At 61.4% G+C, this 27,963-nt stretch overlaps 1 protein-coding gene across 3 annotated transcripts in view; it reads left to right on the forward strand.

Moving 5' to 3' along the window:
* The window catches only part of SBF1 (SET binding factor 1), a 73,005-nt gene that overhangs the window by 11,739 nt on the left and 33,303 nt on the right, over positions 1–27,963 (forward strand). For all 3 annotated transcript variants that reach the window (XM_059847660.1, XM_059847661.1, XM_059847662.1), the window contains exons 2-4: positions 17,340–17,425; positions 25,689–25,826; positions 26,369–26,503. In XM_059847660.1, coding sequence (XP_059703643.1) covers positions 17,340–17,425; positions 25,689–25,826; positions 26,369–26,503 — 359 coding nt within the window. The remainder of the gene's footprint in view (positions 1–17,339; positions 17,426–25,688; positions 25,827–26,368; positions 26,504–27,963) is intronic.

Raw genomic sequence — 27,963 nt, forward strand, 5'->3', positions numbered from 1 at the left:
CTGGCAGTGCCCAAGGCCAGGCTGGGCACTGGGGCTGGAGCAGCCTGGGACACTGGGAGGTGTCCCTGCCATGGCAGGGGTGGCACTGCAGGGCCTCTGGGGGTCGTTTCCTACCCAACCCGTTCCAGGATTCCCTGATTGCAATCCTGGCCTTCTCAGGGAAGTTTTCTCCCAAGAAAAAGCGGTTTCTTTTTCCCAGAGGCCCTTCTGAGCATCCCTGGGCGTGTGCCAGCCGTTCCTCCTGGCCCGAGGGATGCAGGTGGCAGCAGGCCAGGCAGGAATGTGATCTGTCATCCCGCCGGCCGCACGCGGGGATGAATCGGCAGCCCCAGAAATCCAGCGCTCCAGCCTGGAGCCTGCCGGGTGGAGTCATGAGACAGGCACAGGGCTGGGATCCTCTGAGTCATCCTGGGAGAAATCTGTTCCCGGCTCCAGAGCCCGTAGGAAGCGCGGGGGGAAGCGGAGGGAGCAGCTGGGAGCTGTGGAGCCCATCCCAGGGAGGCTGGTGGGGTGTGGGGGGAGGAGCAGGGCTGGGGGCAGCTCCCCCAGCCGGGGTTTGCTGCCTTTCACCATAAAAGGGGAAATTCTCCTTCACACCTCGTGCAGAGTGTGCGTGAGTCCGCAGGGAGTGGGAGAAGGGAACATCCCAGGAGGGAAGGCTGGAGAGGGTGTGGCCGTGAGGGAGAGGAGGTGGAGATCTCGTGACCATGGGGACATGGGATGGGGCTGGAGGGATGTGGGGTCAGAGGGATGTGGGGCCAGAGATGGGATGGGGCTGGAGGGATGTGGGGCTGGAGATGGGATGGGGCTGGAGGGATGTGGGGCTGGAGATGGGATGGGGCTGCAGGGATGTGGGGCTGGAGATGGGATGGGGCTGCAGGGATGTGGGGTCAGAGATGGGATGGGGCTGGAGGGATGTGGGGTCAGAGATGGGATGGGGCTGCAGGGATGTGGGATCAGAGATGGGATAGGGCTGGAGGGATGTGGGGCTGGAGATGGGATGGGGCTGGAGGGATGTGGGGTCAGAGATGGGATGGGGCTGCAGGGATGTGGGGCTGGAGATGGGATGGGGCTGGAGGGATGTGGGGTCGGAGATGGGGTGGGACTGCAGGGATGTGGGGCTGCAGGGATGTGGGGTCAGAGATGGGGTGGGGCTGCAGGGATGTGGGGCTGATGTCCTGACTAAGGAGGCAGTTCCAGTTTGAGAGGTGAAATTCCAGTCTGTGTTCCAGTAGAAGCACTGGATGCAGCTCCAGGAGGATCCACAGCCTTGTGGAGTTGCAAAAAACCCCAAAACCAAAGAGCCCCACCTGCCCCAAGCCAGTCCCAGCTTCTCCTGGTGTTGTCAGTCCATGGAGCTGTTCAGGATTTGACCCCAGGCTCCTGGGGTTCCTGGGGTGCTGCAGGGCAGAGCAGCTGGCAGCCCACCTGGCACGGTGGGGAAGGATGGATGGGGACAGGACAGAATTCCCAGTGGGAAGGGAGGGAAGGGACCGTGTCCTGCCCCAGAGCCAGGGAGTGAGGAGGGCCCGTGGCTCCCCGAGGCAGCACCTGGGGACTTGCTGGGATGTCCTGGGAGCAGTGCCAGCCTGGGGCCTGTCCCATCGCAGGCAAGGCTGCTGTGGGATTTGCAGCTCTTGGTGCAGATGGAGACTGCCAGGCTCCAAGTAAATCCTGGGATTTACTGGGGTTTCCTGGCTGAGACGGGGGGAGTGGTGCTGGGATGGGGACGGGGGGAGGGAGTGTGGATGGGGTCAGCCCCGGCCAGGGACCCCCGGGAGGGGACAGGAGCCTGCCGTGGCCACAGAACAGGGATGTGGATTAATGGAATGGGTTTGGGTGGGAAGGGACCCCAGGGCCCCTCCAGTGCCCTCCCTGCCATGGCAGGGACACCTCCCACTGTCCCAGGTGCTCCAGCCCCAGTGTCCAGCCTGGCCTTGGACACTCTCAGGGACCCAGGGGCAGCCCCAGCTGCTCTGGGCACCTGTGCCAGGCCTGCCCACCCTCCTGGGATGCTGGAGATCCAAAAAAGGGGGAAGGGGACCTCAGGGTGTGCTGAGGGCTGGGTGACATTGTTCAGGCATGGGGGGAGCTCACCTGGGGGTGTTGGTACCTGTGAGGAGCTCACCTGGCTGCAGCTGCTCCACCTGCCCCCCACGGGCAGCTCTTGTGCTTCTCTGTTCCGTTGTGTGTTTTTAATGGAATCATGGAATTGTTTGGGGTAAAAAATCACTCAGGGCTCATTGAGTCCAACCACTCCCCAGCACTGCCAAGGCCACCACTGACCCTGTCCCCAAGTACCACATCCACATGGCTTTGAAATCCCAACAGGGATGGGACTCCAAACCTCCCTGGGCAGCTGTGCCAGGGCTGCACAGCCCTTTCCAGGAGGGAATTCCCCAAAATCCCCCCAGCCCCTCCCCTGGCCCCGCCTGAGGCCGTTCCCTCTGCTCCTGTCCCTGTTCCCTGGAGCACAGCCCAACCCCCCCGGCTGTCCCCTCCAGGCAGGGACTTGTGCAGAGCCACAAGGTCCCCCTGAGCCTCCTTTGCTCCAGGCTCAGCCCCTGCCCAGCTCCCTCAGCCCTCCTGGTTCTCCAGCCCCTTCCCTGAGCTCCCTGGCACTGTCCAGGGGGTTCTGCAGCCTCAGGCTCAGGAAGGACCCAGGCCCTTGAAGGTGCTGGAAAATTCCGTTTAGGGAACATTCCTGCAGCACCAGGTGCCAGTGCTGGGAGCAGAGCTGAGGCTTTGGCACACAGGAATTCCCGGGATAACCCAGGCTAAGTCCTCCTGAGCCATTCCAAGCTTGTCTGAGGGACAGTGACAGTGGCACCAGCCAGGCTGGGAGAGCTGGGGGTGCTCACCTGGAGAGGAGAAGGATCCAGGGAGAGCTCAGAGTCCCTGGCAGGGCCTGGAGGGGCTCCAGGAGAGCTGCAGAGGGACTGGGGACAAGGCCTGCAGGGACAGCACACAGGGAATGGCTTCCCTCTTGCAGCCATCCCATTGTCTGTCCCTGAAGTCATTTCAATGGGATTATTGCACATTGTTTTCCTTGGCTCTGCTGCCTCATCCCAGCCCATGAGGGCTTTGGGGTTCATGGAATTTTCCAAGCACTGGGGTGGCTGGAAGGGAGTGACAGAAAAAGGGGGGCAAGGTGGGAATGTCACCGTGCACCACCCCAAAAAGCAAAGTCCCATCTCCTGGCCCTGCCTTTGGGCAAAAGGAGGATGAGGAAGGGGCTCTGGAGGAGCAGGGAGAGTCAGGAGCTGCTCACAGCTCTTGGATCTTTTCCCAGAAATGTTTGATGGAAAATGTGGACTCTTCTCCCCGAGTCTGGAATGAGAGACAGGGATGTGGTGGGCTCATCCCAGCTCCTGCTCCAGCCTGGGGTGGGTGGGAGGGAGGGAATGGAGACGTGGTGGGCTCATCCCAGCTCCTGCTCCAGCCTGGGGTGGGTGGGAGGAAGGGAATGGGGATGTGGTGGGCTCATCCCAGCTCCTACTCCTGTCTGGGATGGGTGGGAGGGAATGGAGACGTGGTGGGCTCATCCCAGCTCCTGCTCCAGCCTGGGGTGGGTGGGAGGGAGGGAATGGAGACGTAGTGGGCTCATCCCAGCTCCTGCTCCTGTCTGGGATGGGTGGGAGGGAGGGAATGGGGAGGTGCTGGGCTCATCCTGTGCAGTTCCAGTGCTCCTTGTCTCATTCTGGACAGATTTGGGGCATTTCCCCCACTTTCCAGTTGATGCAGATATTCCCATCAGGAGCCTCTGTGTCCTCCCTGCCTCTGGCGTCCACCCAGACCCCTGGGCAGGGGCTGTGCCTGTGTCCGAGCCCCTTTAGCCCAGAGTGCTCTTGGCCCCGCTGTTCCTGAGCCCCTTTATCCAGGAGTGCTCTGGCCCCGCTGTTTCCTGAGCCCCTTTAGCCCAGAGTGCTCTTGGCCCCGCTGTTCCTGAGCCCCTTTATCCAGGAGTGCTCTTGGCCCCGCTGTTCCTGATCCCTTTATCCAGGAGTGCTCTTGGCCCCACTGTTTTCCTGATCCCCTTTATCCAGGAGTGCTCTGGCCCCGCTGTTTCCTGATCCCCTTTATCCAGGAGTGCTCTTGGCCCCGCTGTTTCTGATCCCCTTTATCCAGGAGTGCTCTTGGCCCCGCTGTTCCTGATCCCTTTATCCAGGAGTGCTCTTGGCCCCACTGTTTTCCTGATCCCCTTTATCCAGGAGTGCTCTGGCCCCGCTGTTTTCCCAGAGCCTTTGGGCTCGGTGCCGGTTCCCGTTCCCGGTTCCCATTCCCGTGCGCTCGCCCCGCCGTCGCTCCGTGCCTGCAGCGGTCCCAGCAGGCCTGGGATGTGTCTGTGGGGTTTATCCCAGCCCTGGCTCTAGCCCAGCCCTGTGTGCCCACGCAGGGATCATCCCCAGGGCTCTGGGATCATCCCCAGGGCTCTGGGATCATTCCTGCCTCTGGGAATGTTGCTTCTGCTCTGGAACAGGGGGGTCCCTCCCATCTTTCCTGCCATCCTTCCTCCCCCGAGCTCTGTGCATCCAAACCAGCCTTAATCCTTAATCCATGTCCAAGTTTGGAATGCTTGCAGCGTGTTTGCTCCGTTTTCTGGCTGTTAGCTGGTGGTTCTGGGGCTTTTAGATATTTTTTTTGCTGGGACTGGTGTGTCTGGAACCAGCTGTCCTGCTGAAATCCCCAGGGGGACAGGGTCAGCACGGGCATCACTCAATATTCCTGAAAGTCCAGGCAGGACAGGAAGCTGATGTTGGAGAAAATGTTTGAATTTTTAGTGTTTCTGTTGAATGTATTGTTAATTCCCATTTTTTGGTGTTTTTCGATAGTTTGTTGCTCATCTTCCCCTGACCTTTGCCCCATGTCTGACTTGGTTTTACTCGTATGTTGTCTTGATGGTTTGGGGTTGTTTATTTTATTGTTGAACTCTTTAATGGTTGTTTTTTGTCCAGCTTGGTAAATCCCAAGATGGTTTGGCTGAACGGGGGGTCAGTCACTTGTTGAGGGTTTGGAAAAACCTAAACCTACGCCAGAGATGGGATTTATTTGGGTCAAATTCCAAGTGCTTTTTCTGGGAAATCAGGGTTTTGCTGTGGGGGAAGTGAAGCAGTTTGGGGCAGAGGGGTGGCCATGCCCGAGCACCTGGGACAGTGGGAGGTGTCCCTGCCATGGCAGGGGTGGCACTGGAGGGGCTCTGAGGTCCTCTCCCACCCAGCCCGTTCCAGGATTCCAGGATTCTCAGTTTTTCTGGCAGAGCAGCAGCAGAGATGAGTGTTTGCTCTCTCAGGTCTGAGCTGTCGTTCCAAGGCTGGAAGCTCCATGTGTGGAACGTGCCAGGCACATCCATGAGGAGCACTCCTGCTCCAGCTGGATTCTCCTCTGCTCCACAGGACGGGGAATTCATCTTCCTTACTCCACTGAGGCTTTCCTGTCTTCTTCAAAGTCAAAGTGGTCCAAGGATTTCAGTTGAGTTCTTTTGGGAAATGAGGGATTTTAGGCTGGTGGAGGTGGAGGAGCTCCTCAAGTCACATGGAACTCTTCCAGCCTTGTCCTCTGCTGCCCGGGATCCCCTCCAGGGCGGCTCCCAGGTGTGTGAGGGCCCAGCCCCTGCCCCGCCCTGTCGGCTTTGGGTGGAGGAGCAGAGCTGTGTTTCCTTCTGGGAAGGAGCCCATGGGGCTGTGATTCCCAGCCCTTCCCATCAAACAGAGCCTCTGCCCCTGGCCCAGGTGTGGGTGTGCCTCGGGGTCATGGAATCCTGGAATGGGTTGGGTGGGAAGGGACCCCAGAGCCCCTCCAGTGCCACCCCTGCCATGGCAGGGACACCTCCCCCTGTCCCAGGCTGCTCCAGCCCCAGTGTCCAGCCTGGCCTTGGGCACTGCCAGGGATGCAGGGGCAGCCCCAGCTGCTCTGGCAGTTCCAGCCCAGGCAGGAATCCCTAATTCCAAGATCCCATCCATGCCTGCCCTCTGGCAGTGGGAGCCATTCCCTGGGTCCTGTCCCTGCAGGCCTTGTCCCCAGTCCCTCTACACTTGGCAAACTGCATTCTCCAGGAACTGCCACTAAAATGGGGAATTTCAAGTCAAGTTTTGTATGGTTTTCTTCCCAGTATCCCATCTACATCTCCCCTCTTCATTCAACCCCTGGGATGAGCTGGGAAGGGCCCCATGTCGGGCTGGGAGCAGCTCCAGGGACAGGTCTGCAGGTGAATCCTGGAACATCCTGAGCTGGAAGGGAGCACAGGGATCCCAGATCCAGCTCCACCCTGCACAGACACGCCAACGATCCCAGGGAGGGGACTGCATCCCTGGGAGGGGAGCTCTGGCAGCCCCGGGGCCGTGCCCATTTCTCAGGGAGCCCCTGGGCAGTGCCCAGCACCCTCTGGGGCAGAACCACTCAACTCTGTGACCTTGGGACTCATCCCAGCCTGTTCCAGCCTTCCCAGATAATCCATGTGGGGGGATGAGGTGTGTTTGGGGGAGCTGGGTATTGGTGGGATGCACTGGGAGCAGAATCTGCTGGGAATGTGCTAATCCCAGGAATCCCTGTCAGGGCTCGGAGCTGGCAGCACTCCCTGGTGCTTCCATTCCCATCTCTCTGCTTATACCCAAGGATCAGAGGTGAGGAGCTGCTCCAGGTCACTGGGGCAGGACTGGGACCACAGCTGGGGTCGTGTGCCATGGGCTTTTGGGGAGCAGGGTGGGCATTCCCGAGCCTGGGCAGAGCAGGGATTGGCATTCCCGAGCCTGGGCAGAGCAGGGCTCCTCTCCGGGCTCTGGGGTCAGGCTGGGGGACAGCTCCAGGCTCTAGGGCTGCTGGTGCTCCATGGGAGCTGTACCTGCTGCAGAAAATTCCCTGGTTCTCTGGGAAATGCCGATGAGGAAGCTGAGGGCTCCAGGGCAGGATCATTTCCCCATCCTGGAGCAGTCTGTGGTCAGTGGGGTTTCAGTTCCCCTTGGATTCAGCCTCTTCCTCCTCCTACACCCTCTGCTGTTCCTGCTGCCCCAGGAGAGGCAGATCCCTGGTGAGGGCTGTCCCTCATGGAGGGGATTCCCTTCTGCAGCACAGATCCTGTGAGGAGGGCTGAGGGAGTTGGGCAGGGGCTGAGCCTGGAGCAAAGGAGGCTCAGGGGGACCTTGTGGCTCTGCACAAGTCCCTGCCAGGAGGGGACACCGCGGGGGTCGGGCTGTGCCCAGGGAACAGGGACAGGAGCAGAGAGAACGGCCTCAGGCTGGGCCAGGGGAGGGTCTGGGGGGATTTTGGGGAAATTCCTCCTGGAAAGGGCTGTGCAGCCCTGGCACAGGGGTGGAGTCCCCATCCCTGAGGGATTGCAGAGCCGTGTGGATGTGACGTTTGGGGACACGCACAGTGGTGTTCTCGGGGAATTCTCGCAGTTCCCAGACTGATGGGACATTTCCTCCCCCGTCAGTTCTGGTGGCTCCGGCACTGCCCAGCCCTCCTGAGGCCCCTGTGGAAGCTGAGCCCATTCCCACTTCTCCATTCCTACCCCGTGGTTCCTGTCCCTGTCCCTCCCTGCAGGGCTCCCCCCTGGACGTGCCACGCTCCGCCCTGCGGCCGCCGCCTGTGTGGGACACAGGGAACAAAAGCTCCTTCTGCCCTCGTGGGAGATGTTGATGCTGGCAGAGGCTGGGTGGAAATGATCCCTGCAGGGTCAAGACAAACTGAGGCAGGGCTTGGATCATTCCCTGTGCCCTGGCAGCACGGAGCAGGGAGGGACTTGGGCACCCACGTGTGATCCGTGAGGGGCAGCCCAGGCTGGGGTTTGGGTTTGGGGTTTCCCTCTGTCCTTGGCTGCTCTGCAGGGAATTGCCCAGCACGGACAGGACCGGGGCTGGCACTGAGGCCTTTTGTCCTGGGGCTTGGAGCTGCTCTCTGCCTGTGCCTGGATCCTGTCCCACTGTCCCTCTGTGTCCCTTTGCCTGTTGGGAACAGCTCTTCTCTGGAGCCAGGCTGGGAGAGCTGGGAATGTTCACCTGGAGGGGAGAAGGCTCCAGAGAGAGCTCAGAGCCCCTGGCAGGGCCTGGAGGGGCTCCAGGAGAGCTGCAGAGGGACTGGGGACAAGGCCTGCAGGGACAGGAGCCAGGGAATGGCTCCCACTGCCAGAGGGCAGGCATGGATGGGATCTGGGCAATGAGGAATTCCTGGCTGGGCTGGAATTGCCAGAGCAGCTGGGGCTGCCCCTGCATCCCTGGAGTGTCCCAGGCCAGGCTGGACACTGGGCTGGAGCAGGCTGGGACAGTGGGAGGTGTCCCTGCCATGGCAGGGGTGGCACTGGAGGGGCTCTGGGGTCCCTCCCACCCAAACCATTTTGTAATTCCCACATTTTTTTCCCACAAGGCAGGAGGGGCCATGGGAGCAGCTGGGGCTGTTTTTAGGCCATGGGTAAATGTTGGCATCCCCATAATTATCACCCAGGGTGGCAGTGGAGCTGGGAATGGCTCCCCTGGGAAGCAGCTGGAATTTGGCATCAGGTAAAAATAGCAGAGGTTCCTCCCCAAAATGCTTTTTGCAGCTCTGGCCAGGGGACCGTGGCTGGACACCAGGATCCTCCTCCCAGGGGAGCTGAGCCACAGCACCCGCCCGGCTCCAGGTCCTGCAATCAGGGAGGCAGGGAATGGGTTGGGTGGGAAGGGACCCCAGAGCCCCTCCAGTGCCACCCCTGCCATGGCAGGGACACCTCCCACTGTCCCAGGCTGCTCCAGCCCCAGTGTCCAGCCTGGCCTTGGACACTGCCAGGGATGCAGGGGCAGCCCCAGCTGCTCTGGCAATTCCAGCCCAGCCAGGAATTCCTCCTTGCCCAGATCCCACCCATCCCTGCCCTCTGGCAGTGAGAGCCATTCCCTGTGTCCTGTCCCTCCATCCTTGTCCCCAGTCCCTCTGCAGCTCTCCTGGAGCCCCTCCCGGACATTTTGCCCCCAGCTGGGTGTCACTGTCACCTGGCTGCTCCTGGTGGACCCCCAGAGGATGTGAGGTCCAAAGGGACCTTTGGAGGTCACCTGGGATCCCTTAAAGCAGCTCCTGGGCCCTCACAGCTTCCAGTTTTCCTGGAGGGCTCCTCCAAAGGGACCTCTGGCTCCTGCCCCGTCTGGGTGGTGGTTTGAGGGGTTGTGGGGCCGTGTCCTGCAGGGATTTATGGAACCCCTTCCTGCTGCAGCCTGGCTGGGTGAGCAGTGGCAGCTGCAGGCCGTGGCCGTGTCCCCTGCCAGGAGCGCTCGGGGCCGGCGGCGCTTTCCTGCGCCGAGCTCTCGGAAGCAGGCGGGGTTTTTTTAATTTAATTACTTCCTCTTCTGCCTTAATGTTTCCAAAGATAAACACAGCTCTCCCTTGGAACGGGGTCAGGGAACAGCTGGGCTCTGCCCAGGCTGTGCCGAGCCCGCTCCCAGGCACAGCTTTGGGTGGAGGTGGTGGGCATCTCCCAGGATCTGACCCTGCCAGGACAGCCGGGATTCCATGCCGGGAATCCCTCTGCCTGCTCCCTCTTCACCGACCACTCCTGCATCCTGGGATCTTCCCTGGGGCACGTGCTGGGTGTGGGCAGGATCCACGTGGATCTTCCTGCAGGATCTGGGGTGGTGGGAGAGCAGAGAACCCCACATTCCACAGGCTCCCTGGATTTTCCAGCTGCACTATGTGCCAGGGATTTGCCAGCGTTCCTGATCCCTGGGAGTCTGCACCCCCAGCTCCTGGCAGAGCACCTGGCACTGCCCCTGGGCTGTGTGCACAGAGAGGTGGCTCTCTCCAACATTTCTCCTCAATTTGAGGGGGATTTGGGAGAGGTTGAGAGGGGTTAGGAAGAGGTTTGAGGAATAATGACATCCCGGGACAGGACTGGTGTGAGCCAGGGTGGGGGGATCAGCCCTGACCCCTCCTTCACCTGCCTCATTTCAGCTTCCTACAAACACCCTCACCCAGAGCCTCCCAAAGCCATTGCTCCCTGAATTCCGTAGGGAATGGGAGCCGTGCTCCCTGGAAGTGCCATGCTGGGCACATCCCCAGGTCCAGCTCCCCGTGCTGGCCAGGGGTGACACCCCCTGCTGCAGCTCCAGGATGTTGGAACTGGCAGTGAGTGACCCCAGGCTGGAGGGCTTTGCCTCCTGTGGGAAGCGTTCCGTGGCTGGATGGAGTTTTTCCAGCCTGGAATTGCATGCAGACGGTTTGTTTCCTCACCCAGCTCTGTGTCCCAGGCTGTGGGTGATCCTTATCTTCCCTGGGTGATCCTTATCTTCCCTGTGTCCAGCAGGTCAAGCACATCCTCAGGCATCACCGAGGTGACCATTAAACAGGGAGTGAGACCCTTATTCCCAAGTTTTTCCCTTTTTTTAGCTGCACTCAGGACAGGAATTGCTGTTCCGGGTGTGACTTTGGGAGACTTTTGCCCCAGTTCCCCTCCAAATCCCTTTGGCCAAGCCAGAGGTGTCCCTGCCACCCTGCTGCTGCAGGTTCCTGCTGTCTGGGAAGGGCTGTGTCCTTCCCAAGTTCCTTGTCCCATGGGATTGCACTTAAACTTGGAGAGAACCATGAGTAGGAAATTATTCCTTGGGATTTTGCATGTCCCGTTCTGGGGGGCACAGCAGCCGTGCCACAGGGGGGATGTGGCCTTGGGGACAGCTGGAGGGGGCACTGGGGGTCCGGTAAGTGCCACTTCTCCATGGAAGGAGTAGTCCAGCACTGGAACAGGGATTCCATTGCCCAGGGAGGTTTGGAGTGCCCATCCCTGGAGGTGTCCAAGGAATTCCTGGAGGTGGCACTCAGGGCTCTGGGCTGGGGACAAGGGGGGCATTGGGCACAGCTGGGACTCAGTGATCCCAAAGGGCTTTTCCAGCCTCAGGGATCCCGGGATTAGCACAGGGAGCTGCCAGCACCTGCCGTTGGTGCTGGTGGGGACAGGGCTGTCCCATGCCATGCTGGTGGCCAGGGGTGGGACAGGGGCTGTGTGCTCGCCCTGGGCTGGGTGGGCTTTCCTGGCGGTGGCCGGAGCAGCGGGGCCACCCCAGCCCCACAAATGTCCCCTTTGTTCCCTCCATAGAAAGGCCATTCTCGGGGACACGTCACAGGAACAGAGGCTCCTTTGTCCCCACTGCAGACACTCGGGTGTTGTTCTGGGTGGGCTTGGGGGCGGGGGGCTGCAGGGCTGGGCTGGGCTGGGCCGGCTCATCCCTGTCTGTGCCTTATTCCTGCTCTTTGGGAGGGAGGCAGGAGCTGGTGGCCAGGGCTGGAATAGCCCAGCTCCCCACTCAGGTGATGATTCCTGGTGAACAGAGGGGTGAAGGGTGGGCTGTCTGTCCTCAGGTTGGTGTGACATGTCTGAGAATCATGGAATGGTTTGGTGGGAAGGGATGTCAAACCCCATCCAGTGCCATCCCTGCCATAGCCGGGACACCTTCCACTGTCCCAGAGTGCCCAGTGTCCCTAAAGGGGCTCCAGGAGAGCTGCAGAGGGACTGGGGACAAGGCCTGCAGGGACAGGACCCAGGGAATGGCTCCCACTGCCAGAGGGCAGGCATGGATGGGGTCTGGGCAATGAGGAATTCCTGGCTGGGCTGGAATTGCCAGAGCAGCTGGGGCTGCCCCTGCATCCCTGGAGTGTCCCAGGCCAGGCTGGACACTGGGGCTGGAGCAGGCTGGGACAGTGGGAGGTGTCCCTGCCGTGGCAGGGGTGGCACTGGAGGGGCTCTGGGGTGCCTTCCCACCCAAGCCATCCCAGGATTGTGGTAGAGATGTGGGAAAGGGGATGCAGCTCCTGGACATGACTGGAGGGATGACAGGAGGTGGTCACAGGGGTTTGGGGCTGGACTGGGATGGGAGGCATGGCATGGCACGGCATGGCATGGCATGACATGGCACGGCACCATCCCAGGCCATCGCCCCCTGGTGTGGCACACAGCCTGTGCCTGTCTGGGAGCTCCCTGGCAGCTGCAGGCTCCCTGTGTTCCCGCAGGCTTTTCCTGCCTCTGGAGCTTCCTGCTGGTGCTGGTGCCACGCGGGGCAGGTGCTGCAGCCGGGCCTGGCCCAGGCCCAGCTCTGGGGCTGTGCCACTCCCAGATCCTGGGGAATTCCAGGGGGAGCTGCAGGAGCCCCAGTGCCAAGCTTTGATCCTGCTGTGGCCCCTCTGGCGTGTCCCAGCAGCTGAACGGGGCAGGTTTGGTCCTTGGGCCCACCTGGGCTGGCAGCAGCTGCTGGTGACAAATGCCACCGGCTCCATCGGCGTGGGAATGTCCTGGACAGGGCTTCCCTGGGGACAGGGCTGTTCTCTTCTGACACCGTGGATTCATGGACTCAGGTCGGAAAGGCTCTCCCAGATGATTGAATCCAGCCATTAGCAGCACTGCCAAGGCCACCACTGACCCTGTCCCCAAGTGCCACATCCACACGGCTCTGCAATCCCAACAGGGATGGGGACCCACCACTGCCCTGGGCAGCTGAGCCAGGGCTGCACAGCCTTTTCCAGGAGGGAATTCCCCAGTATCCACCCTGAGGCCGTTCCCTCTCCTCCTGTCCCTGTTCCCTGGAGCACAGCCCGACCCCCCCGGTGTCCCCTCCTGGCAGGGACTTGTGCAGAGCCACAAGGGCCCCCTGAGCCTCCTCTGCTCCAGGCTCAGCCCCTGCCCAGCTCCCTCAGCCCTCCTGGTTCTCCAGCCCCTTCCCAGCTCCATTCCCTGACACGCTCCAGCCCCTCCAGGGCTCTCCTGGCAGGAGGGGCCCAGAGCTGCCCCCAGGATTCCAGGGGGTCCCTCGGCAGGGCCAGCACAGGGGACAGTCCCTGCCCTGGGGCCGTGCCCACAGCCCAGGGGCCGTCATCCTCCTGCCCCCCTGGGCTCACATTCCAGCCTGGCAGTGCCTCCCTGCTCTGGCTGTGTGCCAGGCCCTGGCAGGAGCCACCACTCAGTGCACAGGCAGGACAGAGTGACTGGAGGATCAGGGAGTCCCAGGGTTGGTCGGGTGGGAAGGGACCTCAAACCCCTGCAGTGCCACCCCTGCCCTGGCAGGGACCCCTTCCCCTGTGCCAGGCTCCAGCCCCAGTGCCCAGCCTGGCCTGGGGCACTGCCAGGGATGGGGCTGGCAGCACTCCTCTCTGCCCTGGTTGGTGCTGGTTGATGCAATCGCTCCCCGGGCTTGCAGGGCATTTCCCAATCCCTGTTTGGTGCTGCCCCAGGGATTCATGGCTCCTGCCTCATTCCAAGAGCCCCATCAGGGCCCTGCTCTGGGCTGGGCTGGACCTCGTTCCCTGTGCTGGAGCAGCCCTGGGCTGGGCTGGGGTCAGAGCTCAGCTCTGAGTGCCCTTGGCAGCAGCTCCAGGTCCTGGCAGGTTGTGTGGCCTTGTCCTGCTCTGTCTCTGCCCTTGCAGGAGCCACCTCAGAGAGTCCAGGCAGGGCTTTGGAGCACCAGGGATTTGCTGGTGCTGTAAAGCTGCTGAATTTATAAATAATTCCTGCACTGAGAAGCTCTCGGAAGCCTCAGCTGATGCTTCCAGGCAGGCATGAGGCTGCCCCTGAACCTGGGGGAGCTGGAGAATCATTAGTGGTGTGAAATGAATGTTTCTGGAATAATTTAAGGTATCTGAAGTAACTGGATGTTTCCAAAGTGATTCTACACTCTCCTGGCTGGACATCACCTCCAGGTTGGAGCCTGGGGGGAAGGAGGGCTGGAACAGCTCTGGCTCCTGTGGGGAGGACTTGGAATTGTGGAATAGTTTGGGATAGAAGGGACCTTAAGTCTCATCCAGTTCCATGGCAGGGACACCTCCCACTGTCCCAGCCTGCTCCAGCCCCAGTGTCCAGCCTGGCCTTGGGCACTGCCAGGGACCCAGGGGCAGCCCCAGCTGCTCTGGTGACCTGTGCCAGCTCCAGCTGAGCTGTGTTGTCTGAACTTTGTGCTCCCCTGGATGATTTCATCCCGAATTTCCAAGGTTCAAGGGTGTGGGAGTCGTGTCCCAGCCTGCAGAGAGCTGTTCCTGGGGACTGGCCGGACCAGTGGTCCCGTGCTGCTGGTGATACACCTCCAGTCACCTGGGAGTGGAGGGTGTCAGGTGTGGGGGGTGGGACAGGGCTTGTTCCAGACAAGCTCCTTTGCCTCAAATCCCTGTGAAAATTCCCTTCTTTCTCTCTCTGTCGTATCCAGCTCCTCAGGAAAAGGAGACTCAGGGCTGCCCCCATCCCTCTCTGCACTCCTGAGAGGTGCCTGTGCCCAGCTGGGCTGGGCTCTGTCCCCAGCAGCACTGACACACCCAGAGCACACAGCCCCGAGCTGTGCCAGGGGAAATTCAGGCTGGAGAGCAGGAAAAAGCTTTTCCAGCAAGGGGGATAAAGTTCTGCCATGGCTGCCCGGGGAGGGGGTGCAGTCCCCACCCCTGGGGGTGTTTGACCAGCCTGGATGTGGCACTGGGTGCCAGGCTCTGCTGAGCCCTTGGGGCTGGCCTCGATGGGCTTCAAGGTCTCTCCCAAGGCAGGGATTGTGTGAATTCTGTGAAAGGGCTGCAGGAGCTGCTGCAGGGCGGGTTCCCTGCCCAGACCCCGTGGCTGCCCCGGAGCAGGACCTGCCTGTGGGGCTGCCGTGCTCCGCCTGTCAATCCCCTGGGATTTTCCAGGGAGGGTGGGCACCTCCTGCAGGCTGTGGGAGCAGCGCAGGCCCGGCAGGCAGAGGCCGGGCTGGTGTGTGTGCAGGGCTGAGGCGCAGCTCCTCTGCTGCCACCATTCAGGGCGCACGGGGGCCGCGCTCCCGTGTCCGTGACCCGTGTCCGGGGCAGCGCTCTTCCCGGCAGCGTCCGCCCGTGTCCCGGCGTGCCAGCGCTCCCAGCCGGGGTCATCCGGTGCCGTGCCTCAGCCCCGTGTTTACCTCTGGGCTTATTTAGAATTTCCTGTATCACAACAACATCCCGTGACCTTCCAGCGTGGCCCGGGGCGGGGCCGGGCTCCCCCAGGTGTCCCCCGGCCCGGCAGGAGCGCAGGAAGGATGGAGCAGCAGCTGCCTGCGGGCCGGGGTTCACAGGCACACGTGCTTTCCCAGGAATCTCCAGCTTTCCCAGGGATCTCAGCTGGGAGGGCAGGAGAATGGATGGGGCAGGTCCAGCTCTCCCAGCAGGAAGGGACGCGCCGATCCCGATACGGAGCTGAATGGTGGGAAGTGGGAAAGCTGGGATCAGGCTGCCCAGGACGCAGCTGAGGGAAGTGCTGGATTCCTGAGTCAGGCTGTTGGTGACAGTCCCTAAAATCAGGATGTACCTGCCTGCAGCTGGCTGAAGGGTGGCAGCTCCTGGCTCTGGGAAAACCCCGGGAGTCGAGGTTCCCATTGTTCTCTACAGCCCTTGGAATGATTTCTGTTTGTGATGAGGATGATGAGCCTGAGACCCCCCAGCCCTGGGCTGAGCCCAGTGGGCAGCAGGGCAGGGGACATCCTGCCCCTGTGCCCCCTCAGGTGAGACCCCACCTGCAGAGCTGCCCCAGCCCTGGGGACACAGCAGCAGCACCTGGAGCTGCTGGAGAGAGCCCAGAGGAGGCCCCGGAGCTGCTCCAGGGCTGGAGCCCCTCAGTGCCCAGGGATCCAGGCTGGGAGAGCTGGGGGTGCTCACCTGGAGAGGAGAAGGATCCAGGGAGAGCTCAGAGCCCCTGGCAGGGCCTGAAGGGGCTCCAGGAGAGCTGCAGAGGGACTGGGGACAAGGCCTGCAGGGACAGGACACAGGGAATGGCTCCCAGTGCCAGAGGGCAGGCATGGATGGGATCTGGGCAATGAGGAATTCCTGGCTGGGCTGGAACTGCCAGAGCAGCTGGGGCTGCCCCTGGATCCCTGGAGTGTCCCAGGCCAGGCTGGACACTGGGGCTGGAGCAGGCTGGGACAGTGGAAGGTGTCCCTGCCATGGCAGGGGTGGCACTGGAGGGGCTCTGGGGTCCCTTCCCACCCAACCCATTCCATGATTTTTTGGTCTATCCATTCACCTTTAACTGAGGGTATTGCAGCAAAGCCGTGGCAGGGCTGGATGTGGAGGGCACAGCTTGGAGCAGTAATCCTGACGTGTGGATCTCAAGGGATTTTCCTGTCTGGAGCTTGAGCCGAGCCCTTGGCACTGGAAGTGGGCAGCCTTTGGCCAGGGCTGCCTCCAGGGGGACGTGGGGATGGAGCAGGGACAGAGCAGGGACATGGTGACAGAGCAGGGCTGTGGTGACAGAGCAGGGCTGTGGTGACAGAGCAGGGCTGTGGTGTCACAGCACGTGGCCAGGCAGGATCTGGTTGACCCCATCCCTGTGGATGTTTGGTGCCCACTTTGGTCCAGCCTTTCCATTTTGGGTCCAGGGCTATAAACAGTCCCTTTCCCTTTCCCTTTCCCTTTCCCTTTCCCTTTCCCTTTCCCTTTCCCTTTCCCTTTCCCTTTCCCTTTCCCTTTCCCTTTCCCTTTCCCTTTCCCTCTCCCTGCTAAATCCAGCTGTGGCTGCCGGGCGGTGAGCAGGACCCTGGGGACTTGTCTGGGCTCTGAAAATAGCCCTTCCCTGAGGCTCCTCCTGCTTTCCCAGCCCCATTCCATGGCCAGGACCCAGCTCCCAGGATGGGAGAGGCCCCAGGTGGTCCCTGGAAATTGATAATCCCTCCGTCTGGAAGGAGCCCCCTCTCCCCACCACGGCGCTGTCTGCCTTCGTGGCTGGGCCAGAATCCTTGGGATTTGTGGTTCCCAGCTGGATCCAGGAGCGGCTCTGTCTCTGGAGCAGCATGAGCAGTGTGGGAGCCCTTCCCAGCCTGGCAGGGTCTGTGACAGGAGCACTTGGTGGCACTGTCACCTCGGGCTGTCCCAGAGCCAGCTGTTCCCAGAGTGCCTGCCTGGCCTGCTGGGCCTTTTCCAGGCTGTCCATGGGAACCAGCAGGATTTAGGGTGTGGAATGGTGTGGGCTGGGGGGCAGGTGAGGGTTTGGAGTGCTCCCAGTGCTCCATAAAGCCCGGGGAAGCAGGAGCTGTCAGGACCCCAAAAGCAAACCCTGGCAGGGTTGTCTGGGGAAAGGCCAGAGGGGAGATGAGGAGCAGGGAGGGCAGCTCAGAGTGGGGGTGCTGTCTGTGTTGGGATCACAGGGAAGGAAGTTCTGGCTGGAGAGGAACTGGAGTTCCTGCTCCAGTACTGCTCCCACCTCCAGAGAAGGCTCTGGGAGCTGTTGGCTCCAGGATTCCTTGGAATCTCTGCTGTTCCCTGCTGGAGTGGCAGTGCTGCTCAGCCTGGAAGGAGCTGGGGTCTCTCCTGTGCTGCCCCATCCATGGAGAGCTGGAGCACCCCGGGGTTCCAGCTGGGCATTCCCGGTGGGTGGGGGGTCCCTGCTGCCCTCTAATCCCATCTTGTCTCCACAGGGAGCGGGGATGGACAGGGCCAGATCCTGCAGCGCTTCCCGGAGAAGGACTGGGAGGACAACCCCTTCCCACAGGGCATCGAGCTGGTGAGTGGCTGGGGACCCACGGGTGACACTGGGGGTGACACTGGGACACATCCCATGGGGTCTGACTGGGGGGCTGGGAAGGAGCAGTTCCCTCCTGCCCTGGGTGCATCTCCAGCTGTGGAACTCTCCAGAAACATTGGGATGGATCCAGCACGGGCTCCTCTCCTGGCCTCCTGCTACCCCTCCTCTTCTGGGATGCTGGAATGCCTCCTGGAGGAGCCATGGATGCAACCTTAGTGTCCACAGCCCCCCAGGAGAATGGCCAGGCCTTTCACAGGATCACACAGGATCACATGGAATCACAGGATCACACAGGATCACATGGAATCACAGGATCACACGGAATTCACACAATCACACGGAATCACATGGAATCACACACAATCTCACAGAATTCACAGAACCCCTGGGTTGGCAGAGACCTTCAAGGCCATGGAGTCCAGGCCAGCCCCAAGGGCTCAGCCAGAGCCTGGCACCCAGTGCCACATCCAGGCTGGTCAAACACCCCCAGGGGTGGGGACTGCACCCCCTCCCCGGGCAGCCATGGCAGAACTTTCTCCCCCTTGCTGGAAAAGCTTTTTCCTGCTCTCCAGCCTGAATTTCCCTGGCACAGCTCGGGGCTGTGTGCTCTGGGTGTGTCAGTGCTGCTGGGGACAGAGCCCAGCCCAGCTGAGCACAGGCACCTCTCAGGAGTGCAGAGAGGGATGGGGGCAGCCCTGAGTCTCCTTTGCTGCAGGCTGAGCACCCCCAGCTCCTGTTGCCCTGGCTGAGGCTGGATCCCAGGGCCAGGGCCTGGGTGTCCCCAGCCCTCTGGACACGGTCACCCGCTCTCGGGAGTGCTTTGGGGTCATCTCAGAGCTGGGACATTCCTGGGATGTGGAGCTGTGGGGGTCCTCCAGATCATCTAGGGGAGTGGGATTGTTCCCCTCATTGCTCAGCTGGAGTGGGAGCTCTTCCCAATCCCTGCCCTGTGCCCAGGAGCTCCAGGGACTCTGGGGGAGGAGCTGGAGCTCCATTCCAGTGAAAAGGCTGGGCTGGGACAGGCCTGCAGGCTGAGCCCTCTGGAAGCTGCTCCATTCCCCCTGGAGTTCATGGAATCATGGATTTATTGGGCTTGGAAAATCCCTTTGAGCCCATTAAGTGCAATCAGTGGTGCCAAGGCCACACTGCCCATGTCCCAAGTGCCACATCCACATGGCTTTGAAACCCTTGTGGGAATGGGGACTCCAGTGCTGCCCTGGGCAGCTGTGCCAGGGATGGACATCCTTTTAGGTGGGATCTTGGGAAGGAATTCCTGGCTGGGAGGGTGGGAAGGCCCTGGCACAGAATTCCCAGAGCAGCTGGGGCTGCCCCTGCATCCCTGGCAGTGCCCAGGGCCAGGCTGGACACTGGGGCTGGGAGCACTTGGGACAGTGGGAGGTGTCCCTGCCCATCATCACTGGGGTCGCTGGCTCCTCATCCCATTGTTTCTGGGATCAGCAGTGTCCAGCTCCTCTTCCCATCACGTGTCTCCTGAAATTCCAGTGCAATTTGGGACCTTTCTGTGCTGTTTAATCTGAGGCAAAAACACACATTTATTTTTATATATATTTTTATTTTTCTGCTCTGAGTTTCCTGGTGTCTGCAGGGACTTGGGAACTGTCCCAAGCAGGAGCAAAGCAGCTTTTTTTCCCAAGGGTCAAACTGTCCAGCCAAAAAATCCTTGGAATTTAAACAATTGGAGCCCTGTGCTGTTGGGAGCCAGGGGTGGCTCCAGGGCTTCCCACAAACTCTCCGAGTGTCCTGGGGGAGCAGCACGTGGGGCTGCTCCGAAGGCAGCTCAGAAATCCGCGGGAGCCCGTCCCGGGGTCGGGTGGGACGTGCCACTGCGGTCAGGGCTGATCCTCCTCGACAGCTTTTTGGGGAAAGAGGCATTCCCAGGGGTGCAGGGAGGTGGGCTCGGGGGCTCCTGGCCGTGCGCAGTGTCCGGCGGCAATTCCCAGCAGAAATATCTCGTTTTAATGGATGGAGTTCCTCTGGGCACGGGCACAGCGTGTGGATAAAGCACCCTGGGAGCCTCTCCCTGCAGAGCCCCGGGAGCTGCCTGGTGGGGGCATTCCAGGGGGAGGGCATTCCCAGTTCAGCCCAGGGTCTCTGCTGGAATAGGGGGATCCAGGTGGGAATGGAGATTCCTGTAAATCCAGGGGCTCCCTGTGCTCCAGTGGCTCTCAGGGCCAGTCCCACTCTCCCTTTTGCATCCTTCCTCAGCACTGGGCTTTAAGACCTTCCATGCCATGATCCCATAGGTCTGCTGGACTCAGTGTGGGATTTTCCATGTCCTGAGGCAGCTCTGGGATGGTTTTGGCACCTGCTGGGTGTGTCCAAGCCTCCAGCTCTGCCAGCATTCCAGGGCATCCAGCAGCTGGCAGGGCCTGGAGGGGCTCCAGGAGAGCTGCAGAGGGACTGGGGACAAGGCCTGCAGGGACAGGAGCCAGGGAATGGCTCCCAGTGCCAGAGGGCAGGCATGGATGGGATCTTGGCAATGAGGAATTCCTGGCTGGGCTGGAACTGCCAGAGCAGCTGGGGCTGCCCTGGATCCCTGGAGTGTCCCAGGCCAGGCTGGACACTGGGGCTGGAGCAGGCTGGGACAGTGGGAGGTGTCCCTGCCATGGCAGGGGTGGCACTGGAGGGGCTCTGGGGTCCCTCCCACTGTCCCAGGCTGCTCCAGCCCCAGCCCAGCCTGGCCATCCCGTTCCCCAGGTGTTTCCCTCCCCTGGCAGGTGGATCCTGGGGCTGGCAGCCACAGCCGAGCCCTCGGAGCCTGCAGCTGTTTGGGGAACACTCCAGAGGGAGGAGAGACACCACCACACTCCCCCCTGGGTGGGGTCAGCTGGAAAAATAAATGACCAGGAGCATGGATTGGGACATCACAGGTGGGATCCTTGCAAAATGGATCCTTGGGAAAGGCTGTGGAGTACCTGGGGAAGAACTGGTGAAGGAGGAGAGGGGAGCTGGGGAGGTCAGGCTGTGCTCCAGGGAGCAGGGACAGGAGGAGAGGGAACGGCCTCAGGCTGGGCCAGGGGAGCTCAGGGTGGATATTGGGGAATTCCCTCCTGGAAAGGGCTGTGCAGCCCTGGCACAGCTGCCCAGGGCAGTGGTGGGTCCCCTTCCCTGCTGGGATTTCAGAGCTGTGTGGATGTGGCACCTGGGGACAGGGTCAGTGGTGGCTGTGGCAGTGCTGAGAATGGTTGGGCTTGGCTGGCTCAGGGGACTTTTCCACCCCAAGCAATTCCGTGATCCTGCTCTGTCCATGGGGATCTGTGTTTGTGCTTCCCTTCACATGTGGCACCTCAGGGTGGCCGAGCACCAGGTGCCACCATCGGTCAGGTGGGGCTGACTCAGCTGTCCTCGCCCTGCCAGCTGTGCCCATCCCCATGGTTTTCCTTCCTGGAGGATCTGGGTGAGGTGGGGCAGTGGAGGTGGCATCACGGGGCTCCTGCAGGATGAATGATCCAGGTGGGATCAAGTGAGGTCACACTGGGCTGGGAGTGACTCCGGCATTTCCGTGTGCTCCCGTGGTGTCACCTGATCCAGGTGTCACCTGCTGGTGTTGGAGGTGACCCATCCTCTCAGCAGGTGCTGTTTTTAGGAAGCTGACTCTGTATCCCAAGTGGCTTGGTGGGTTTCTGGGGCCTCCCACCCCTCCTGTCTCTCAGGGGAGGGTGACACCATGGTCCTGGAGTGCATCCCTGTCTGGGATATGGCAGTGGGAATTCTGGGTGGGAGCCAGGACAAGGGAGAAGGGTTTAAAACTAAAAGAGGGGAGATTCAGGTGGCATATTGGGAGGAAATTCCTGGCTGGAAGGGTAGGCAGGCCCTGGGCTGGAACTGCCAGAGCAGCTGGGGCTGCCCCTGCATCCCTGGAGTGTCCAAGGCCAGGCTGGACACTGGGGCTGGAGCAGGCTGGGACAGTGGGAGGTGTCCCTGCCATGGCAGGTGTGGCACTGGAGGGGCTCTGGGGTCCCTTCCCACCCAACCATTCCAGGATTCCCTGATTCCATGATCTTTACCCAGCAGCTCCATGTGCCCTGGGCTCCTCATTCCCACAATGCCAGGAGATCTCCGTGTGGGGCTGGGAGCAGTGAGGGGCAATTCCCACCTCGGGACAGTGACACCGTGTGCTCATCCCAGTGTTCTGCTGAGCCAGACCTTCCCCTGTGCTCCCATGGGAGCTGGCAGGAGGCCCCGGGATGGAGAAGCCCCGGGTGTTGCTTTCCAGGGACGCAGAATGTGGGAAGCAGCTCCTGGGGGGCTTTCTCCTCCTGTCCCTCCTGCTGCCACGCCCAGGATCCGCACAGAGCCCAGCTCCTGCCCCGTGGGCTCTTCCCAGGGAGGACAGGAGGATCTGTGAGCACGGGGAGTGGTGAGCAGCTGGGAGACACAGGTAGGATCCACCATGGGCTCCTGAGGGAGCTGGGGCAGGATTCCTGAGCTCCCCAGGCCCTGGTGCCATGGTTCTCCTCCCGGGCCTTGCAGAACTCCCGTGCCCTCAGCGTGCCTCCAGCCCTGTGAGGAGCTGGGCTGGAAGGAGCCGGGCTGTCCCGCACCCGGGGAATTTTCCACAGCTCCTCAGCAGCCAGTTCCAGCCCTGAGGAAATCAAGAAAATCCCCTGAGACTCGGGAAGTCGGGGGAGTCTGGAATTACCCCGGCCCTGGGAGGGGCTTTGGGAAGTGCCGGGGGCTGGTGCAGTGAGATGGCACAGCCAGGCCCGTGTTTGTGCCAGGGGAGTGGTGCCACCTCCTGGAGCCACTCCAGAGCCCGTGTCCCCTTTCCTTCTGGGCTCTGGGGTGTCTGGCCCACGGTGGGCTGGGGTCAGCTCAGAGTTTGGGGTCTGTGTGCCATGGGGGCAGTGCAGAGTTTGGGGTCTGTGTGCCATGGGGTCAGTGCAGAGGTTGGGGTCTGTGTGCCATGGGGTCAGTGCAGAGTTTGGGGTCTGTGTGCCATGGGGTCATTGCAGAGTTTGGGGTCTGTGTGCCATGGGGGCAGTGCAGAGTTTGGGGTCTGTGTGCCATGGGGTCAGCTCAGAGTTTGGGGTCTGTGTGCCATGGGGGCAGTGCAGAGTTTGGGGTCTGTGTGCCATGGGGGCAGCTCAGAGTTTGGGGTCTGTGTGCCATGGGGGCAGCTCAGAGTTTGGGGTCTGTGTGCCATGGGGTCAGTGCAGAGTTTGGGGTCTGTGTGCCATGGGGTCAGCGCAGAGTTTGGGGTCTGTGTGCCATGGGGGCAGTTTGGGGTCTGTGTGCCATGGGGTCAGTGCAGAGTTTGGGGTCTGTGTGCCATGGGGTCAGTGCAGAGTTTGGGGTCTGTGTACCATGGGGTCAGTGCAGAGTTTGGGGTCTGTGTGCCATGGGGGCAGTGCAGAGTTTGGGGTCTGTGTGCCATGGGGTCAGTGCAGAGTTTGGGGTCTGTGTGCTATGGGGTCAGTGCAGAGTTTGGGGTCTGTGTGCCATGGGGTCAGTGGAGAGTTTGGGGTCTGTGTGCCATGGGGTCAGTGCAGAGTTTGGGGTCTGTGTGCCATGGGGTCAGTGCAGAGTTTGGTGTCTGTGTGCCATGGGATCAGTGCAGAGTTTGGGGTCTGTGTGCCACTGGGGTCAGTGCAGAGTTTGGGGTCTGTGTGCCATGGGGTCAGTGCAGAGTTTGGGGTCTGTGTGCCATGGGGGCAGCGCAGAGTTTCAGAGTTTGGGGTCTGTGTGCCATGGGGTCAGTGCAGAGTTTGGGGTCTGTGTGCCATGGGGGCAGCTCAGAGTTTGGGGTCTGTGTGCCATGGGGTCAGTGCAGAGTTTGGGGTCTGTGTGCCATGGGGTCAGTGGAGAGTTTGGGGTCTGTGTGCCATGGGGTCAGTGCAGAGTTTGGGGTCTGTGTGCCATGGGGGCAGTGCAGAGTTTGGGGTCTGTGTGCCATGGGGGCATTGCAGAGTTTGGGGTCTGTGTGCCATGGGGTCAGCGCAGAGTTTGGGGTCTGTGTGCCATGGGGGCAGTGCAGAGTTTGGGGTCTGTGTGCCATGGGGTCAGTGCAGAGTTTGGGGTCTGTGTGCCATGGGGGCATTGCAGAGTTTGGGGTCTGTGTGCCATGGGGTCAGTGCAGAGTTTGGGGTCTGTGTGCCATGGGGTCAGTGCAGAGTTTGGGGTCTGTGTGCCACTGGGGTCAGTGCAGAGTTTGGGGTCTGTGTGCTATGGGGTCAGTGCAGAGTTTGGGGTCTGTGTGCCATGGGGTCAGTGCAGAGTTTGGGGTCTGTGTGCCACTGGGGTCAGTGCAGAGTTTGGGGTCTGTGTGCCATGGGGGGTCAGTGCAGAGTTTGGGGTCTGTGTGCCATGGGGGCAGTGCAGAGTTTGGGGTCTGTGTGCCATGGGGTCAGTGCAGAGTTTGGGGTCTGTGTGCCATGGGGGCAGTGCAGAGTTTGGGGTCTGTGTGCCATGGGGTCAGTGCAGAGTTTGGGGTCTGTGTGCCATGGGGTCAGTGCAGAGTTTGGGGTCTGTGTGCCATGGGGTCAGTGCAGAGTTTGGGGTCTGTGTGCCATGGGGTCAGTGCAGAGTTTGGGGTCTGTGTGCCATGGGGTCAGTGCAGAGTTTGGGGTCTGTGTGCCATGGGGGCAGCTCAGAGTTTGGGGTCTGTGTGCCATGGGGGCATTGCAGAGTTTGGGGTCTGTGTGCCATGGGGTCAGTGCAGAGTTTGGGGTCTGTGTGCCATGGGGGCAGCTCAGAGTTTGGGGTCTGTGTGCCATGGGGTCAATGCAGAGTTTGGGGTCTGTGTGCCATGGGGTCAGTGCAGAGTTTGGGGTCTGTGTGCCATGGGGGCAGTTTGGGGTCTGTGTGCCATGGGGGCAGTGCAGAGTTTGGGGTCTGTGTGCCATGGGGGCAGTTTGGGGTCTGTGTGCCATGGGGTCAGTGCAGAGTTTGGGGTCTGTGTGCCATGGGGTCAGTGCAGAGTTTGGGGTTTGTGTGCCATGGGGTCAGTGCAGAGTTTGGGGTCTGTGTGCTATGGGGTCAGTGCAGAGTTTGGGGTCTGTGTGCCATGGGGTCAGTGCAGAGTTTGGGGTCTGTGTGCCATGGGGTCAGCGCAGAGTTTGGGGTCTGTGTGCCATGGGGTCAGTGCAGAGTTTGGGGTCTGTGTGCCATGGGGTCAGTGCAGAGTTTGGGGTCTGTGTGCCATGGGGTCAGTGCAGAGTTTGGGGTCTGTGTGCCATGGGGTCAGTGCAGAGTTTGGGGTCTGTGTGCCATGGGGTCAGCGCAGAGTTTGGGGTCTGTGTGCCACTGGGGTCAGTGCAGAGTTTGGGGTCTGTGTGCCATGGGGTCAGTGCAGAGTTTGGGGTCTGTGTGCCATGGGGTCAGTGCAGAGTTTGGGGTCTGTGTGCCATGGGGTCAGTGCAGAGTTTGGGGTCTGTGTGCCATGGGGGCATTGCAGAGTTTGGGGTCTGTGTGCCATGGGGTCAGTGCAGAGTTTGGGGTCTGTGTGCCATGGGGGCATTGCAGAGTTTGGGGTCTGTGTGCCATGGGGGCAGTTTGGGGTCTGTGTGCCATGGGGTCAGCGCAGAGTTTGGGGTCTGTGTGCCATGGGGGCAGTGCAGAGTTTGGGGTCTGTGTGCCATGGGGGCAGTGCAGAGTTTGGGGTCTGTGTGCCATGGGGGCAGTGCAGAGTTTGGGGTCTGTGTGCCATGGGGTCAGTGCAGAGTTTGGGGTCTGTGTGCCATGGGGGCAGTTTGGGGTCTGTGTGCCATGGGGTCAGTGCAGAGTTTGGGGTCTGTGTGCCATGGGGTCAGTGCAGAGTTTGGGGTCTGTGTGCCATGGGGTCAGTGCAGGGTTTGGGGTCTGTGTGCCATGGGGGCAGTTTGGGGTCTGTGTGCCATGGGGGCATTGCAGAGTTTGGGGTCTGTGTGCCATGGGGGGACCTTCCCCAGGAGCTGGGGGGCTCCTGCCTGGCCAGGCTGTCCCATCACGACCCCTCCCAGTCTGGGGCTCTCCAGGTGGCTCCTGCTGTCCCTGCAGACAGGAGGGGATATTGCTGGCTCTGCTTCCCTGCAGGGGGGATTTGGGAATTCCGGGAGCTGGCCCAGCAGGGTCGGGAGTTCCAGGAGCCCGGGGGACTGTGCCTGGTGCTCTCCCTGCTCCCGGCCCATGGAGCTGCCCTTGCCCGCAGGCTCGGTGGGTGATGTGGGCCAGGGCTCAGGGCTGGGTCACACGGTGTGGCTGAGGGCTGGCAGCCCCTGAGCCCTCCCTGCTCCTCCCGCAGTTCTGCCAGCCCAGCGGGTGGCAGCTCTTCCCCGAGAGGAACCCCCCCACCTTCTTCGTGGCCGTGCTCACCGACATCAACTCGGAGCGGCACTACTGCGCCTGCTTCACCTTCTGGGAGGCCGTGGAGAGCCCGCAGGTACCGGGGGCACGGGGACACACGGGGACACACGGGGACACACAGGGACACACGGGGACACGGGGACGGGGGTGGCGGCGCTGACAGGGGAGCACCCGGCTGCCTTTGGCACTGGCCAGGGGTTGCTGCCTTCCCTGTGCCACAGGAATCCATGGGTGGATGGATGGGAAGGGTGGCCACCAATGCTGGTGGAGAAGCATTCAGTTGGACTTAGCTCTGGCCAGTAGTTCCTGCCTCACTTGTGCCAGAGGAATCCATGGATGGATGGGTGGGAAGGCTGGTCAGCAGTGCTGATGGAAAAGCACCCAGCTGCCTTTGGCTCTGGCTGGGGTTCCTGCCTTCCCTGTGCCACAGGAATCCATGGATGGATGGGTGGGAAGGCTGGTCAGCAGTGCTGATGGAAAAGCACCCAGCTGCCTTTGGCTCTGGCCAGGGGTTCCTGCCTTCCCTGTGCCGCAGGAATCCAGACTCTGGCACTGGGAGTTTGGGACAGGGAAGAGCATCCCTTAACCCCCAGCCCGGGCTGGTTTGTGTCTCCCCAGCCCCAGAGCCATGCCAGGAATGGTGAGGGTGAGGAGGAGGAGGAGGAGGCCTCATCCCTGGTGCAGCCTGCCCAGCTGTTCGCTCCCAAGAGCCTGGTGCTGGTGTCGCGGCTGGACCACGCCGAGGTGTTCCGGGTGAGTCAGGAGCAGGGTGCTGCTCAGGGGAGGGGGCAGCTGTGCTGGGAAAGGCTTCCTGCCTGTGGGAGTGGGAACACACTGGCACAGCCCCTGGGAGCCTGGCTCCATCCTGCCCTTGGCACCCCGGGGCTGTGGGGCCGCAGCTGCTGCTGCTGATCCCGGGTGGCTGCGGGACACGGAGCAGCTGCCGGCCCCGCTCCTGGGAACCCCTGAGGAACAGCCTGTTCCTGGGAGCACTGGCTGTGCCAGCTCTGCTGGCTCCAGAGGTGCTGCATTGTGTGCCTGGGGAGGCCTTGGGAGGGCTGGGCATGGATTGAACCCATGGGGATGGGCTGGGAGCGTCCAGCCTGGAGAAGAGAGGGCTCCAAGGAGAGCTCAGAGCCCCTGGCAGGGCCTGAAGGGGCTCCAGGGACTGGGGACAAGGGATGGAGGGACAGGACACGGGGAATGGCTCCCACTGCCAGAGGGCAGGCATGGATGGGATCTTGGGAATGAGGAATTCCTGTCTGGGCTGGAACTGCCAGAGCAGCTGGGGCTGCCCCTGCATCCCTGGCAGTGCCCAAGGCCAGGCTGGACACTGGGAACTGTCCCTGCCTAGTGTGGAGTGGGACTTCTCTGAAATACAGGATCTGCTTTCCTAAGCCTGGGACAGCAGAGTCAGGTCCTGCCAGGCAAAAGCTGAGGCAACTCCAGGGGCCAGGGTCCCCTCACTTGTTCCCACAGACAGAGGTGTCCTGCCATCTGCTCTCCTGGGACAGAAACAGTTCCCAGCTCCTCATCCAGTGCCCAGGAATCTGAGCTTCATCTTCCCTTGTTATTCCAGCAGGCAGGGGTTTATCCTGCTCTTCCCTCATTATTCCATTGTGCCAGAGTCTGCCTGGCCCTGCTCTCCAAATCCCAGTATTTGTGTTTTCCCTTTTCCTCAATGGTTGGAGAACAGCACCCCGAGGGTGCCTGGGACACAAATTCCTTAAATCCCTCGTTCCCAGCTTGTCCTGGGGGTTGCCCTGTGCTGGTGCTCCCAGAGCTGGGACTTCTGTTGCTTCCCAGTTGGAATAGGGTGTTTTGATGGGAAGGAACCCATAGTGACCACCCAGGGCTGACCAGAGTCCAGGTGTACTGTCAGGGGCATTGCCCAAATTTTGGGCGTCTCATCCAGCCCTCACTGGGGAAGGATCTCCTGCCACGCCTTCCTTGGGGTTTGTGTGGGACTGGGGTGCAGGGAGAGAGGCTGCCCTGGTCACCTCTCTGCTGGAGCTTTGGAAAGCCCCTCGGTGCTGCTGCCATGGAGCTCTGGCCTTGGGGACACGTCTCCTGCTCTGCTGGGGTCAGTGCAGGGACATGCTTCTGGCTGGAAAATCCCATCCCTGTGAATGAGGAAGACTTGGAGCTGGCATTGCCGGGGTGTGTTTGTGGCCGGGGACAAGCCCTGGGGGTGTCCCCAGCTGCCTGCACTG

This window comes from Haemorhous mexicanus, chromosome 5 (assembly GCF_027477595.1).
Source record: "Haemorhous mexicanus isolate bHaeMex1 chromosome 5, bHaeMex1.pri, whole genome shotgun sequence".
Lineage (NCBI taxonomy): Eukaryota > Metazoa > Chordata > Aves > Passeriformes > Fringillidae > Haemorhous > Haemorhous mexicanus.